This window comes from Mustela nivalis, assembly GCF_964662115.1.
Source record: "Mustela nivalis genome assembly, chromosome: 1".
Taxonomy (NCBI): Eukaryota; Metazoa; Chordata; class Mammalia; order Carnivora; family Mustelidae; genus Mustela; species Mustela nivalis.
Window position 1 is genome coordinate 59,507,474 of NC_139020.1, and position 17,972 is coordinate 59,525,445.

The 17,972-nt window shown below is 39.9% G+C and overlaps 2 protein-coding genes across 9 annotated transcripts in view; one reads left to right on the plus strand and one right to left on the minus strand.

Moving 5' to 3' along the window:
- The window catches only part of NAA50 (N-alpha-acetyltransferase 50, NatE catalytic subunit), a 38,260-nt gene extending 20,962 nt beyond the window's left edge, over positions 1-17,298 (minus strand). The window contains exon 1 of one of the 2 annotated variants that reach the window (XM_082740555.1): positions 16,557-17,298. In XM_082740555.1, coding sequence (XP_082596681.1) covers positions 16,557-16,564 — 8 coding nt within the window. In that variant the 5' untranslated portion in view covers positions 16,565-17,298. The remainder of the gene's footprint in view (positions 1-16,556) is intronic. The other variant, XM_082740556.1, reaches the window with a different exon arrangement.
- Positions 16,949-17,972, plus strand: part of ATP6V1A (ATPase H+ transporting V1 subunit A) — a 63,174-nt gene continuing 62,150 nt past the window's right edge. The window contains exons 1-2 of one of the 7 annotated variants that reach the window (XM_082739940.1): positions 16,949-17,040; positions 17,559-17,720. The gene's annotated coding sequence lies outside the window, so the exon portion shown is untranslated. Of the gene's footprint in view, positions 17,041-17,429; positions 17,948-17,972 lie in introns of those variants that run through there. The other 6 variants (XM_082739939.1, XM_082739942.1, XM_082739941.1 and 3 more) reach the window with 6 other exon arrangements.

The following is a 17,972-nucleotide window of genomic DNA, read 5'->3' on the forward strand; positions in this document are numbered from 1 at the left end:
AAGATATCCAAATGGCCAACAGACACATGAAGAAGTGCTCCATATCACTCAGCATCAGGGAAATACAAATCAAAACCACACTGAGATACCACTGTACTTCAATCAGAATGGCTAAAATTAACCAGTTCGGAAAGGACAGGTGTTAGTGAGGATGTGGAGAAAGGAGACCCTCCTACACTGTTGGTGTAAATGCAAGCTGGTGCAGCTGCTCTGGAAAACAGTATGGAGGTTCCTCAAAAAGTTGAAAATAGAGCTACCCTACAACCCAGAAATTGCACTACTGGGTAATTTACCCTAAAGATACAAATGTAGTGATCCGAAGGGGCACGTGCACCCAAATGTTTGTAGCAGCAATGTCCACAATAGCCAAACTATGAACTATGGAAAGAGCCTAGATGTCCATCGACAGATGAAAAGAGAGATGTGATGTGTGTGTGTATATATATATACATGTATAAACACACACACACACACACACACACACACACTAGAATACTATGCACTCATCAAAAACAACCCAGGAAATCTTGCCATTTGCAACAATGTGGATAACTAGAGGGTATTATGCTAAGCAAAATAAGTCAACCAGAGAAAGACAATTATCTTATGTTCTCACTGATAAGAGGAATTTGAAAAATAAGACAGAGAATCATAGGGGAAGGGAGGGAAAAATGAAACAGGATGAAACCAGAGAGGAAGACAAAACATCAGAGACTCTTAATCTCAGGAAACAAATTGAGGGGTGCTGGAGGGGAGGGCAGTGGAAGGGATGGGGTAGCTGCGTGATGGACACTGGGGAAGGTATGTGCTACAGTGAGGGGAAAAAAAAAGAATATAAAAAAAATAAAGTATTTGGAACATTAAGAAAATTGGGCAAATTAGAGGATCTAACTGATGAGCTTTGTGATTTCAACTTAAAATGAGTGAAAAGGTGCCCCTGGGTGGATCAGGTGGTTAAGCATCTCCCTGTGGCAAGGGACATGATCCCAGGGTCCAGGGAATGAGCCCCATGTCAGGCTTCCTGCTTAGCACAGAGCCTGCTTCTGTCTCTCCCCTCTGCCTGCTGCACCCCCCTGCTTGCGCTCTGTCAAATAAATAAAATCTTTTAAAAAAATTAATTAAATCTTTAAAAAAATAAAAATAAATAAACCAGGTTCTCTAACTGGGTTTTTTTTGTTTGTTTGTTTTTTATTTGAGAGAGAGACAGTGAGAGAGAGCATGAGCGAGGAGAAGGTCAGAGAGAGAAGCAGACTCCCCGTGGAGCTGAGAACCCGATGCGGGACTCGATCCCAGGACTCCAGGATCATGACCCGAGCCGAAGGCAGTCGTCCAACCAACTGAGCCACCCAGGAGTCCCTCTAACTGGGTTTTAAGTGTATTATGGATACACGTCCTTTGTATACTAGTATACTGCAAATAACCTTAGGCCCCTTCCCACTTTTTACATTTATTTTTCTCTTAAATAGCCATGTGGTATAATTTATACAACATAAAATTCATGTTTTAAATGTACAATGAGTTTTAGCCTATTTAGAGTTGTGTCACCATCACCTCAATTCAGCTTTAGAACATTCACCCCCAAATTCCTTGTGCAAATCTAAAGTAAATCCCCTTTGCTACCCAAAGTCAAACACTAAATCTACTTTCTATATATCTGACTTTTCCGGACATTTCATATAAATAGAATCATAAAATAAATGTGATCTTCTGCACTACTATACTTCTTTTATGCAGCATGTTTCTGAGGTTGATCCATGATGTAATGTGTCAGCAGCTGAACAAGATTCCACTGTAAGGATATACCACATTCTGTTTACCCATTCACCATCTGATGGGCATTTTAACAGTATTAAATTCATGGCCATTATAAATAGTGGTGTTATGAATACTGCATACAAGTCTGGGTGTGGACATCAGCTTTAGCTTTTCTCTGGTAGATACCTGTAAGTGGGATTGATGGGTTGTATGGCAAATATACTTAACTTTTTAAAGAAACCACCTGTGGTAGGTAGAACAATGGCCCCAAAGGACGTCCATGTTCCAATCCCCAAAATCTTTAATACGTTATTTTACATGGAAAATACACGCTGCAAAACATGATTAAGACCTTGAGATGGGACAATTAACCAGGACTATCTGGGTGGGCCCAATGGCATCAAAGAGGCCTTAAGAGTCAGAGAAGAGAATCGGACAAAAGCAGCAGAAACAAGAGATTTCAAGATGCTACACTAAGTTTTGAAGATGAAGGACTACAAAACAAGGAATGCACATGGCCTTATAGAAGCTGAAAAGGCAAGGAAACCAATTCTCATCTATAATATCGAGAAGAAACATAATGTTTTTGTATTCATTTCTTACTGTCTTACGGAATTATCACTGAGTAGCTTAAACCAGAAATTTATTCTCTGGAGACCGGAAGTTCAAAATCAGGTCAGCAGGACCATGCTCTCTGAATCTGGAGTAGAATCCCTCCTTGCTACTACTAGCTCCTGGTGGTATCAGGTATTTACTGGCTTGAGGCAATAACAAGTCTAATGTCTACTTCTATCTTCACTTGGGTGTTCTGTATGTGTGTCTCCTTTCCTCTTCCTATGAGGACACTAGTCATTGGATTTAAAGCCCTCTCTAAAGGAGCATGACTATCTTAATTACATCTGCAAAGACCCTTTTTTTTTTCTTTCTTTTTAAAAGATTTGAGAGAGAGAGAAGAAAGAGAGGAGGGGCAGAGGGAGAGAGAGAAGCAGGCCCCCCATTGAGCAGGAAGCCCAATGCAGGGCTCAATCCCAGGGCCCTGTGATCATGAACCGAGCCAAAGGCAGACACTTAATTGCCTGAGCCACCCAGGTGCCCCTAAAAGACCCCATTTCTAAATAATGTCATGTGCTGAGGTCCCAAGTAGACATGAATTTTTCTTGCGGGAGGCAGGCGTACTATTTAAAATCACTATACCTACCAACACCTTGATTTTAAAAACCCATTTCAGATTCTTCATCATAAGAACTAAGGTAATAATTTGTTTTTAGGCAATTAAGTTTGTAGTAATTTGTTATAGCAGTAATGTAAAACTAGTACATTCCTAATGTGTTTTCCAAAGTGGCTGTACCATCTGATTCCTACCAAAAATGCATTAGGGTGCTAGTTTCTCTACAGCCTCATCAACTGTTTTATTTATTTATTTGAGAAAGTATGCGTATGAGAGAGCAGGGAGAGGGGCAGTGGGAGAGAGACTCTCAAGCATTCTCCCCACTAAGCGAGGAGACCAATGTTCTACAACCAAGATCATGACCTGAACCAAAACCAAGAGTTGGATGCTTAACCAGAATGAGGCACGAGGCACCCCCTCACCAACACTTTTTATTGTCTTTTTATGTACAGTCATTTTTGTGGTATAAAGTGATAATCTCATTGCATATGCATTTCTCTAATGACTAATAATGTCGAGCTTCATTCTGCATGGTTTTTAGCCATTTGTCCATCCTTGATGAAACATTTTATTTAAGATTCTCTAGGCCTGAAAATAAACCTTAGGTTTTTATATTAATAAAGAATTTCCATTTTTATATTGGATTGCTTATTTTATTGAGTCATAAGAGTTCTTTATATATTCTGGATACAAATTCCTTATCTGATATATAATTTGCAACTATTTACACCCAATTTCTGGCTTGCCTTTTCATTCTAATAGTGTATCATACTAATGTAAACTGTTACTAAGAGCAGAAACTGAAAATCCTCTGTACCATCTTCACAAATGTAAATCTAAAAACTATAAAACTATTCTAAAGTAAGTTTGTTGGGGCACCTAGGTGGCTCAGTCGGTTGGTTAAGTGTCTGCCTTGGCCTCAGGTCATGATTCCTGGTCCAGGATTGAGTCCTGCCTCAGGCTCCCTGTTCAGTGGAGAGCCTGCTTATCCCTCTCCCTCTGCACCCCCCCAACTCGTGCTCACCCTTGCTCCTTCCCGCCCTCCCTTTCTCTCAAATAAATAAAATGTTAAAAAAAAAATGAAGTTTGTTTTTTAAAAAAGGAGGAGAAACTGTCAGATTAAAAGGTGATGAGACATTTCAGCCAATTAAAATGTGTGGATCTTCCTGGATTTTGATTTGAAAAGGACATTTGTAAGACAAATGAGAAAAACCAAATACAGACTGGATATCAGATTGTAAGATAATATTAGGTATTACAGTATTACAGTTTTTTTTTTTAAGTCATCCATGATAAGGATGCATACTATGTTATATTATTTACAGGCAGAATAGGATAGTATATCAAGAATTTCCTTTGGGGGTGCCTGGATGGCTCAGTGGGTTAATGCCTCTGCCCTTGGGGGTGCCTGGATGGCTCAGTGGGTTAATGCCTCTGCCCTCGGCTCGGGTCATGATCTCAGGGTCCTGGGATCGCGCCTGCATGTGGCTCTCTGCTCGGCAGGGAGCCTGCTTCCTCCTCTCTCCCCTGCCTTTCTGTCTTCTTGTGATCTCTGTCAAATAAATACAATCTTAAAAAAAAAAAAAAAAAAAAAAGAATTTCCTTTGAAGTACTTCAGCAAAAAAGGAAAAAGGGAAAGTACTGATCAGGCAAAGACAAAATGAGAATTAATACCACCTACTGGAACTGAATGTACTGAGGGCTCAATGCACTACTTTTATAGGTGTTTGAAAATTTCCGTAACAAAACAAAACAAAACTTATTTACATAAGGGACTACAAGCTGTAGCACTCGGCACTTACAAGTTTTAAATCAACTTTGGCTAAGAAAGAACAAAGATGTGCTACTTTTGATACTAAAATTCATGGGAGAATGCACTTGATGCCTGACTTACTCTTGACCATTTGAAAAACAGTAAAAGGCAAGGATTTCAACCTTTAACAAACCACAACCCCTCAATTTCCAGCTGTACCAAGCCTCCAGTTTGCAGACATGTTGAATAGGAGCTGGATAAGAATGGGCCTTCTATTCAGTTACATACCTCCTCTTCTAAATCCATCAATCTCAGGATAGCTTGTTACACAGTCTTTCCCTTTGGTGTAAATGGCCACACGTACTGACACTTTTTTCCCATTAAAACTACTGTCAAACACGTTTTAGGTAAGAATAGTCATTTTAAAAATTATTTATATAATGTAATTTAAATGCTACCTAATGTTATGGGAAGCAATGTTGGCATTAAGTAGATAAAAACAATTAGATAGTAGGGGGAAAGCATTCAGTGTCTTTACATTATCTCATAAGAATTCCCTTTTGTAACACATCACTTTCAGTTATTTCCTGAAATACAAATACTGCATTGTATATATCCTCTGATTATGTGAACAGATCATGATATTACCAAATCATAGTGAAACAGAACATCTAAAAACACAACTACTAAAAGAAACAATTTTAGGGGTAAACAAACAGGAGATCATAAAGAAGTTTGAGAAACAATTTTCAAAAGAGCAAAGGGCAAAAGTCTAGAGAAGCAGTGTCACAAAATCCAAGAATGGATTCCAAACCCAGCTCTACACCAGAATCACCTTGCCAGTTAAAAACTCAAATTTTCATATCCCACTGTGGAATCTTTAATAATTAAGGCTTCTTATGTTAACCACAAAAGTTTAGGATCCACCTAAATTAATAAACCTCCCACTGTATATATGATGTAACCTTCCATATCCAAGAATTCTGGTAAGGGAGAGAGGCTAAAAACAGGCATAGAGAAGTAGGTTTCATTTAAAATGTTAAATCATCTTCCCTATGTAAGTTAACAAAGTATATTACGCTATAGCTTTAATGTTTGTGATACAGCTAGTATTGAGTCTCAAATTCAAATAAGCATCTCAAAACCTGGTTATTAATTACTACACTGTTAACTTACTTCAGATTAAGATTTCAATGTAACTTATTCTTTTTTAAAGATTTATTTAGAGAGTGAGAGAGCGCGTGCATGCATAAGCAGGGGGAGATAAAGAATCCCAAGCAGACTCCACCTCCGAGTGCGGAGTCCTAAGTGGGGCTTGAGCTCACAACCCTGAGGTCATGCATGACCTGAGCCAAAATCAAGAGACGGATGCCTAACCCACTGAGCCTTCCCAGCACCCCACATTTCAGTGTAATTTAACAACATTAACTATCTTAATTTATTAACTTAGGACCTTTACTCTGTAGATAAGCCCCAAATTCCTGGACTAAAAGTCAAATCTGCTACATCTATTAGACTCAACAGTTTTTTTGCTTTTAAGTTGGCTGCAAATATTTAAATCAGAAGCTTTTACATAAAGCCTACATTTCTGGTCTTTTTTTCACTCATTTATCTTATTTGCCTGGTCCCAGGTTCCTGTTGGCACCAGTTTACAACCCTAACTGTAAAAACTGAATACGGTAGTAATTTAAGAAACTATTCTCTTGGCTCAAATTCATGTGACATGTCATTTTTTCCTTGTTTTTCAAATCTGTAACAAACCCCCATGTCTCTTCACACCAAAGACTTTAGAATAAGAATCTAAATGGGGAAAACTGATATAGCAGAAGTACCCATGTATACCAAGTTCTTAGACCTGAAAAGTTACCTGCCCCCTACTTTATAGAGCCCATTAGTTATTTACTTATATCAGCACCACAAGATTAATCTGTTAGTCAAATCTCATAGCATCTTCATGCTTAGAATATGGTACAAAATCTTTACCTATGGCTTAAAACAAGCACTGTGTTACAATGGTAATGCATGTTAAGTATTCAACATAGCAACATCAGATAATAACCACTCAAATGTTTTTAGCTATTGAAGGTGATGTCAATTATGCCCAAAATTATAAAAACAAAATTTAGTAGCAATATTCTGAAGGGCCACAAGATGGAGGTGTGACTACACACAATATGTCTTTCTCCATGAAGTCTGACTGAAGTTATACTATAAAAAAAGAGAAAATGAAGGACTGTATACAGAAGGTTTAAAGTCTAACCATTTTAACTACTTGGTCACTTCTTGTGCAGTGTTTGATCTGGAAGGGACCTTTGAAGACAATGGGTCCATTCCTCTTCATTTCACAGATGATGGAACTGAAGCCCAGAGAGATGTACCTGTGGTTATATAGCCATTTATCAACAAAGCTAGAACCATGCCTATGCCTACAAATTTCCTTTATAGTGCAATATCAACCATACATAGGACTCCCCTTCAAAAGAGTCATCTTTACTCAAGGTTACTGAGAGAGCGAAATACCAAACCAGGAACATTTATGTAAAGTGTACTAATGACAAAGGGGATTAAAGTATTTTAGTAAGGATCAATGTATGCCTATGGTCCTTTGATACAAAATTTTAAGGGGCTTAGGGTAGGTAATTTTTTCTCAGCTAGCAGTAATCTGGTTCTAAACTCTTGCCTTCAAGTAAATTACACGAAAGAGTGATTTCCTCTAAAGTATAAATTCCTTTAACTTAAAAGTCAGTCCACTGAAAATTTATCAAAGCACAGCTTAAAAACTAATTGCTCATAAGGCCTTAACCTGTCATCCTGCTGAGATTTCCACATCATCTGAACTATATATTACACTGTTTGTACCCTTTGAAGGCACAGCAGCTCTCTGCTGTGAGCATTTATTTTTATACCTTACCTCTTTTACTGAGCTACAAGACTTACAGCAGGACCTCAAATATTTCAAGGAATTGATGAACTACTTCCAGTAAGCCCAAGAATCTCTAGGTCCTTAATTTAACTGATGGGCTTTCTCTTATATCATCTAGATTTTAGGGTTTCTCAGTCCTAGTACTACTGATATTCTGGGCTGGATAATTCTTTGTGAAGGGGATTCTGGAGCACTGTAGGATATTTAGCATAATCTGTAGCCTCTACCCACAAAATGCCCCACCCCACTGTGACAACCCAAAATGCCTCCACACATTACCAGTTATCCAGGGATGGGATATATAACCCTGGTTGACTATCACTGTTCTAGAGGTTTAGCAGGTATTAAGAAAGTGATGATGGGTGGATTAGCTCTACAAGATGCATGAGTGCGAGTATAAAGTGTGCAAAAATCTCAGCAATTATTTGCTTGGGTACAGGAAGTGCTAAACACACACTAGATATAATCTACTTAAGGTTATAACCTAAAGATAATAAAATAATTCTAGGAAAAAGTGTTCCATGGTCATCAATATCTTCAATTAGAGCTCCTTCCCAGCTATGGCTTTTCCCTTACTACAACCTAAATGTTGCTTTTACTTCCAAGTCTCGGAATCCAAGCATATATTTTCTAACTGCTTACTAGTTATCTCTACAGGAACCTCATATTCAACACATTGAAAAATGAACTCACCATCCTCCACAGTAAGTTAAAACACCCTATTCTCAATCTTTAATAAATAGTCCCATCACCCATCCAATATAAAAATTTAGTTTTATATGTACTCTTACATCCCATTTTAATCTGTTAATTCTGCTTCTCAAATATCTTCATAACTTGCTCATATACCCCTTCTCTTGTGCAGACAATCATTTCAACACAAATTCTAATAGCCTAATGAAGGGGTAGACTAGAACCAAGGAGACAAAGCCATCATGATGCAGTCAGAATCATCTTTTAAAAACACAAATCTGATCACTTTACCTCTAATGCTTAATGTTGCACATAACCAACCAAAAGAAATTTGAATAGCACTGCATATAAAGCCCTCATCACCTAGCTGGGGCCACTGGCCTAGCCTCTCTCTCTCCCACCTCTTTGGCCATATAAAACTTAATAAATTCCAAAACCCACCACTTTCTTTCCTTCTTGGTTCACCTCTATAATGTTGCTTCATTAAAAGACTAAAGATACTAAACCTATAGATAAATTAGTAGATTATGGATGCTTTTTTAGAACTATTGTAAAGATTAATAGAGAATTTATTGCCTGGAGATGTACTAGGTAGCTATAAAAAATAAAAGGGCCACGAGAGGGAAAGGATGGGAGAGGAAATCTCAAAAGGGAGACACAAAAGCAAAATGAAGAAAACAGCTTGAAAGAGAACAGTTCAAATATTCCGAAGTTTTGTTTCTTGGTATCATAAAAAGAGCAAGCTAACAAGAAACAAGGGATGGCAAACATGTAACACACACACCACAGCAATCATGGTAGGTATTAATGACATCACTTTTTTTTTTTTGGTTTGGCAATCTAAGAACTCATCAAAGCTATCAGCAGATTAAATACCAACTGATTAAATATTATCAACAGATTAAAACAGGCACATGAATTTCAACTTCTGGCTGTTCTTATTTAAGCTATTCTTTCTAAGGACAAAGAAACCAAGACCCAGAGATCAAAAAAAACTATTAGTGACTGCGAACAATCATTACTGGCACACTGAACTACAAAGTGTGGTTGCTTTTAGTTCAATGTTTTTTGTGTTAAAATAAGTCTCCTTTAAGAAGATAAATTATGCTGGAGAGTCTGGGTGGCTCAGTCTGTTAAGTAGTGTACGACTCTTGATTTCAGCTGGGGCCATGATCTCAGGGTCCTGAAACTGAGCCCTGAGTGGGGCTCCATGCTCAGCAGAGTCTGCTTGTCCCTTTCCCTCGGCCTGTCCTTCTCCCAACTTGTGTGTATGCTCTCTAATAAACATATAAGATATATTTTTTAAAAAGATGAATTATTCTATGAATAATAATCTATATGGATTACTATGTAATCCAAGTATATCTTTAAATATACTGTAGTTTTCTGGAAAGAGAAATAAAATGTTCCTAAGTACAATTCTCCTTTCTTAACTTAGTTTATAACAAGTTCCATCCGTAAAAAATTGCTTCTCATGAGCTGGATCCTAAACTGGCATCATCACTCTGACAATATTTACTAATTTGAAAGTCTCAACCTCATTTTCTAAAGAACATTATCTTTGGTTGTTTTGCAATTTGAAGTCAAAACATTCAATATCCAAATTAAAAACTGGTTAAGTTACAAAAGTAACAGGTAAGTCCAAACACATGCAAGTGGCCAGTAGAAGTGGGAAATGTCCAAATTTACTAAGTAATCAAAATAACAATAACCAAAATAAGGTGGGGAGAGAAATACCATTCATCATCTAATTAGCAAAGTAAAACTAGAGTTAGGCTATTATGTGAATATGTCCTCCAACCCAACTTGTAAAGAAACTGTTATTTCTATCATTTTACAAATGCTTGATGTATGCCACTCACCCCAGAAGAAGGTAATTTACACCACCAATGGCTGAAATGGCAGCCATATTGTCTTCCTTCATTTCCTTAAGGTCTTTCCAAGTGCCCCTCCTGTTCCCCCAATAGCCCTTGGAGAAGAAAAGGGCACTCTCATACACTGGTGGCAGTATGAAATTGCTACTATCTTTCTAGAGGTCAAGTGGCAACAAATATCAGAGCTTTAAAACACAAGTATCTTCTGATCCAAAAAATTCACTTCTAGGGAATTATCCAAAAGAAATAAGGATATGTGTCAAGTAGTTTTTATAAACAAGCATTCACTGCAGCACTATCGAGGACTTATGAGAAGCCTCTGGACTTAAAAAACAAGGTTTTCCATGAACAGCTTCAGCAATGATACAGGCAGAATAGAGGCCTTAGCTCAGGAAAGGCAAATGCATACTCCCTATTACCCCTTCTCCATCATGGTAGACAAGGTGAATGGATTATAATATTTTAGTCTAAAACCAAGGGTGGCCTCAGAATCCTTCGTCACAGAGGTATATGACCAGCCCTGTATTGTCTGTTGACCCACAAGCTACACATTTACTGTTTCGAAACACCATGTAAGGGACGCCTGGGTGGCTCAGTTGGTTAAGCAGCTGCCTTCGGCTCAGGTCATGATCCCAGGACGCTGGGATCATGACCTGAGCCGAGTCCTGGGATCGATTCCCACACATCGGGCTCCTTGCTCCGCAGGGAGCCTGCTTCTCCCTCTGACTCTGCCTTCCACTCTGTCTGCCTGTGCTTGCTCTCGCTCGCTCTCTCTCTGACAAAAAAAAAAACAAAAAAACAAAAAAACAAACCACATCTAAAATTGGATGCTAAAAAAAGAGATCATGTTTTACACGAATTTTTTTTTTTTTTGGATCTAGCACAGCACTATCCAAAACAAATACAATTTGAGTTACATATGTAATTTAAAAATTTCTAGTATCTACGTTAACAAGGCAAAAAGAAACAGATGAAATCATTTCAACATGCAATCAAAATAAAAATTAATTTCACTTCTTTAAGAATTTTTTTTTCATACTAAGTCTTTTTTGCTTAATTTTGGTATCTCTAAATCCAACATGGGGCCTATACTCACAACTCCGAGATCAAGAGTTACCCAGACATGCGACTGAGTCAGTTAGGCACCCCCATACCAAGTCTTTTTAAAATCCAGTGTGTAGTACAGAGCAAATCTCAATTCAGATGCTAATTTTCCTTGGAAACACTTGATCTATATTTACATTTCACAAACTATAGATTCACCAATCCAGGTTGTTCCAAACATACTTGAAAATTATCCAACAACTGACTTTGAGTATCAGTTTTTAAAACTAAAATTTTAATTTAAATTCATGGCGCCTAGGTGGTTTAGCTGGTTAAGCGTCTGCATTCTGCTCAGGTCATGATCCCAGGGTCCTGGGACAGAGTCCTGCACAGGGTTCCCTGCTCAGTGGGGAGCCTGCTTCTCCCTCTCCCACTCCCCCTGCTTGTGCTCTCTGTCAAATAAGTAAATAAAATCTTTCAAAAAATAAAAATAAAAAATAAAATTTTAATTAAAATTCAGTTCCTCAATAACATAAGCCACATTTCATCTGTTTAACAGCCTACTTACTGTAGCTAGCCATTACTGTATTGCACAGGACAGGACTAACATTCTTCCAATAAGTCAGGCAATGAACGTATATAGGAACCAATGGAAGAGATCAAATCAAGAGAAAGCAGTATTTGCCATAAGACAAATATATAGTTTTTATAAACTATAATACATACAATTTTCATTTCTGTGATGAAAAGAAGTTTCTATTGGTTACAACTGGTACTTTAATGGTTTCTGTAGGCTGTCCTTAAAAAAAAATAAAGACGGGCTGTCTGGGTGGCTCAGTTGGTTAAGCAGCTGCCTTCGGCTCAGGTCATGGTCTCAGGGTCCTGGGATCGAGTCCCACATCAGGCTCCTTGCTCAGCAGGGAGCCTGCTTCTCCCTCTGCCTCTGCCTGCCATTCTGTCTGCCTTGCTCTCCCTCTCTCTCTCTCTGATAAATAAAATCTTAAAAAAAAAAAAATAAAGACAACTATTTAAATAATTGAGAAGATTTATCTTTTCATATGGCATAAAGCTGGAAGTCATACCTAATATGTGTAAGAGAAAATCAGAATTCAAAAGGATTTCCACAGGCCAAAATGGTAATGTAAGTAAAGTGAAATTTAATATAGGTATTAGTTTGGTCTGGCAAAGCACTGGCTTTGAAAGCTAATGCTTTGTATAGATAACCTTTAAAAATCCTTTTTCAACCCTGAAATTCATGATTATTCTTTGTTCAAAACTTTACCACCAGTTGTCCACAATCACTGGAAAAAAATCACCAACACTGATGGCAACATAGCATTAGTCACCAATGCACACATCTGTATTGGCAGATCTACTTTCTAAATCATATGATTTTATTTACAGACAGATGCAAACATAGATCTTATGATCTATGGTATAGTTGTACCTGATCACTTACATATTGAAATAAAAACCTTATTATAGTTTACTTTCACTTCTCTCTTATATCGGTTACACCATTATATTGATTATAAAGAAATTGTGGCACAGGTAGGTTATATTTTATGTGAATTCATCTCAACAAAGCAAGGGAATATTACAAAGTATTTTAAAATACAGTATCTCAATCCACATCCCATAAATGATGGGATTCATAGAAGCAAGAGTATGAACTGGAGGTTTATAAAAGTTCCTGAATTCTCCTTCAGCCTCACTGCCTGTCCCCCTACAAAAAACAGCAATACAACCTTAAAAAACAAACAAATCTGTTTTACTTAAGTATAGAATTTGTATGGTAAAGAGCACAAATCTTGTTCACAGCTCATTGACTTAACATATGTATCTATGCAATCAATAGCCAAAGTAAAGATAGAGAATATTTCCAGCACTTCAGAAAACTCTTTTATGCTTCCCAGTCCATATGCTGTCAGAGGTAACTGTACTTCAACATAGATTCTTTGGACAGCAGAATCTGCTACTTTGAGAACTACACTGTTCTATATACTGTATTATACTATTGTTACCTACTTCCCCATCTTTACTTTGCATGTATTCATACCTTGTTAAACACTTTTTTTTTTAAGGTTTTATTTATTTATCAGAGAGAGGGGGAGAGTGAGCATAGGCAGACAGAATCACAGGCAGAGGCAGAGGCAGAGGGAGAAGCAGGCTCCCTGCCGAGCAAGGAGCCCGATGTGGGACTCGATCCCAGGACGCTGGGATCATGACTTGAGCCGAAGGCAGCTGCTTAACCAACTGAGCCACCCAGGCGTCCCCCCCCTTTTTTTTTAAAGTAAACTCCTCCCCAGTGTGTAGATCCCAATATGATGCCAAACTCCCCACCAGGAGATCAAGACCCAAGCTGAGATCCAGAGCCAAAAGCTCAACAGATTGAGCCGCCCAGGCGCCCCAAACACATTTTTATTAGAACTAATTTATACCTCTTTGCCAAAATTTAAAAGTAAATGGATTCAGTTTTACTTTCTATTATACTGACTAGTTATATTGCCATCTCAGTCATGGCTGTGACTTCTTGCTCGAATATCATCTTCCCTAGAGAGTAATAATAGATAAAAATTATCAGCCTGCAATCCACAAATTCAACCGACATCCCTGGGTCTATAAAAATAAGCAGCTTCAGTACAAAGGAAATAACATCTTGTAATATACCCTCAAGTTTCTAGACCATGTATATAAATACATGCAATAATTAAAAACTGAAAATTTATCTACTTTGGAGAAAAGGCAAAAATACACGCCAATACAATGGAATGTCCTACTGCTACTACTAATAAAAACAAACTGTAAGTATGAAGAAAAATCAGATAAAATAATAAGTCTTAAAAGTTTGAAAATGATAGGCAACACAGATGACATAAAATATTTAAATAGTAGATTGATTTAGAGTTAGAAGTTCTTCATGTTTCCAATTTTAGATATTTCTATTCAACTTACAGTTCAGTTAGCTCAATATACAATAAAACTCTTAGCAAATAAAATTTCCTACAAAAATATATAATCAGGACCATGGTTTCATTTTCACAGGCCTTTCCAAACCAAGAGTCAGGACTATAACACTAACTACATTGTGCATGGTGATACAATTCTTCGAACTAAAGGAGCTTAGAATCTTTTAAATGTCTATTGTCTTCATTTTTTCTGTGTCTTAAATACAAGATTTAGAAATCAAAGAAATTTTTAAGTCCCATCATAAGTGGTAGTTATTCACCTGGGAAGTTAAAGGGACTATTCCTGTGAAATCATCTTAAAAGTTTAGCATTAGGAACACAACTTTAAGTTTCCAATCATAGTGATAGGAACTACACTTAAAGACTCTTCATTTGAGGGCTAGCTGCTGGCTGGCAGTACAAATTCAGTAACTATAAATTTCCTCTAAATTTGGCCAGTTACTCATTTCTGGGCATTTGCCACCATCATGTTATTACACATAAATCACCCTTTAAAGTTAAAAAAAAAAAAAATTGCCTTCAACACTCAAGGTAACTGAAGGTAGACTGTGAATAATACCACTGTTTGACCCCATTTCTATTGCCAAGTTAGGCATCAGAAAGAACATTACACCCTAGCAAGACTGAGCTAGACCAAAGATTTTGGATCTAAACACCCAGAATAGAAATTCTCTTGGAAACCTTCCTTTATAAATCCATGCAGTCTCAACTGTGGGAACTATTCAGCCTCATTTTTAGTACTCTAACAGAACAAGATGAGAAGTATTGTGTACTGAGAAAAAAAGATAAGAATAAAAGACGAAGAGTGCTCAGTCAGTTAAGAGTCCGCATTCCTCTGGGGTCATGGTCCTCCTGGGATTCAGCCCCCTAGGGTTCCCTGCTTCACAGGGAGTCTGCTTCTCCCTCTTCCCCCTGCTCCTGCTCTCTGTCAAATAAATAAAATGTTACCCAAAAAAAAAAAAAAAAGGTAATAAAAACGAGTAAGAGAAAGGGGGTAAAAAAGAAGAAAAACCTCACTAAATTATACTGGATCATATATAAAACAACCAAACTTCATAGATCACGATTCAAGCGCTGCAAATAGTTTCCATACTCAATTAGTATTCTGATCGGAACTCTTTAGAACTTGATGTTTAATATGAAGGTACTATGAAAATTTCATCATTTCTGAAGTTTAATGGAAAAACAATTCAACATTAAAATTAATTTCCATTGTTTAAAGCAACATCAGAGTAAGGAACCATGTACAGACCCAAGGTCAATTAACCCCCTTCTTGGACTTCTTGGACCTCTTCGACCCCAATCACATATACACACCGATACATATACATGCCTTGTTTCACGCAGCATGGGATTTTTCGAAGACTGACTTTTATTTCATCCTCAGAAGGCTGAACAGTTTGAAAGACTTCACTAACTCAACATATATTAACTGACTTGCTATAATACAAAAAAAAAAAAAAAAAAAAATCCAGGCATCTCAGAAAGCTTCTAACATTGATAAAAGGAGAGCTCCAAAACGGCTAATTTAGGAAATATTTTATAACACCGTGTTATGTCGTTAATATTTTAATAGTATGTAATTTAATTGTGAAATGATATCCAAATGGAAATAGTTGAGCCAAAATAATCCCTAATTTTATTCAAAAGAAAAACTGGAAGATATTAATTTTGCCAATCACCTCAGAAAAGCTTCGTTGCAGTATCCAAGGACCGCCCCTCACCGTCCCTCCCCCCCAGCATAGGGGCAACAGCAAACTACTGTAGCAATAGCTCCACCTACTGATCGGCAATACTTCCTTAAACATTTTGGCACCCCAAGAATACAAGAGCTCACGCTCTCTCCCCCTCCTCCACTCGCTCTGACCCAACCCAAATCCAGTTGAGTCACTAGCTCTTAATACTCATCTCCATGCTCTTTATTCCAATTCCTTCTCCCTCCAGAAGGTTCTGCAGAGCTCTCAAGTGTGAGTAAGACTGAAAGGTGTCAAAGACCGCGGGTCCCAAGGCTGAGCCTGGATCTGAAGAGGACAACTACACTACTGCACTTGGAGTGGCGGGCCGGGGGTGGCTCATACGTCCGCCCCCGGGTGGGAGGCCCAAGGCGCCTCACAAGAGCTTTTCCCTGTTGCCCTACTCGGCTGATGGTCTCCGTTCAACCCACACTCATCCTCAGGGCCGAAATCCTGGGTTCCGGGGGTCTTGCCTCTGCTGGCCCTTCAGCCCGCCAACAGCCCCGCGCCAAGCATCCGCCCCCTCCGCTGAGCAGAGAGAAGCCCAGAAATCTCCCTCCTTCGGGTCTTCGCCCGGAATCTCTCCCCGTCTTTGCAGCCCCTCTACCCCGCTGGCCCGGCCCTGCCCGGCTGCCCTTCCTCACCCTTTCATCTTCCCCGCCTGCTGAGGCCGTTGTTACCACCGATATCAACGCCGTTGTCGTCGCCGCCCTGAGCTCTCCGCGCCCTCAGCTCGGGCCACTCAACCCCCACAAGCCGGCCTCCCCGCCTAGGGCAGGGAGCCGAGCGGGTGACGGAGGCCGCGAGAGTCAAGCGCAGCCCTGCGTCTCCGGAGGGGGCGGGGGTGTCTCCCGCCGCCGCGCTGTGCCGCCGCTTCTCCACACGTGCACACCGGGCTATCCACTCTCGCCCGCCGCCGCCGCCAGCCAGACCCGCCGCCGCGCTCTGACCTTTCACCCCGCCCCCTCTGCGCGCCGGCGCGCCGGCCGCCTTGCGCGCAGCCGCACTGCTGGCCTCCGCGCACCCTTCCCCCTCCATTTCAGGACCTCCATTTTCCTACTGGGCTGTGGCCTCTGGCGTCATCTTTCTCCTCCCATCCCTTGCGACATTACTCGTGGGGCTTGCCCGGTAGGCCCTGGCGGTAAAATCCGGATTTTTCCACCCCTCCCTCTCTTCTCCAATTTTAGCAAGATCAATCTTCCCCGGCCCAGTCCTGTTCTTCCAGTTGGTAGTCTCCGGAATGACCTTCAAACGCTGTCTCCTAATAGGATTTTATAATGGTTCTTCTAAATGTAAAAGAAATCTGTGGAAGACCCAAACAAATGAGATGTTTTGAAGACTAACGTAGTTAACAATCGGCCGGATAACTTGGCTTCCGTCCAGCACGAGCCAAGTTTTGAGGTCACGTGATTGCCTGGGTTTAAACCTGGGATTTCAGCGGCGGGCCACTGTGGTACAGAATGCCGTCGCCATTTCCGGTCCCTAGATCATAGCATAAACGTCACTTCCTTAGCAATGCACTTTAACCCATTTCACGCACGCCCTCTACATTACACTTTACGACACAGTCTTTGGGAAATTTTTTGTTTTTTTCTCTGGTTTTATTGCAAGAAAATAAATGGTCAAACGATTCGCAAAAAATAAAGGTCCCCGAAATGCAGCACGCCCGCCTGGGGGCGGCAGGGCGGAGCTCGAGGTCACGTGAATATCTGGGCCCGCCCCCCTCTGCAGCTGAAGACTTCCCCGCCCGCAGTGACAGAGCCTCTGGTCCGTGATCGGTACTGTCTCTGCACCTCGCGCCCCGGCAGGTGAGCGGCGACCGGTAACCGGCGACTGGTGGGAAGAGGAGAAGGGGTGGGAAGAGGAAGAGAAGAGCAAGTGTGAACGGCCAGCCTCCGTTGTCCGGGGCTTTCTCCTCGCTGTCATCCTGCACTGGCTAGGAGCTCTTTTCTCCAGTTCTCCTGACCCTCGCTTCCCCCCCTGTGGTTGCCCCCGCCACTTAGGGGTGAGACGTCCACCTTTCCCGGGGTTGGGGGTGAGTGCGGCCATTATGGCTCCCT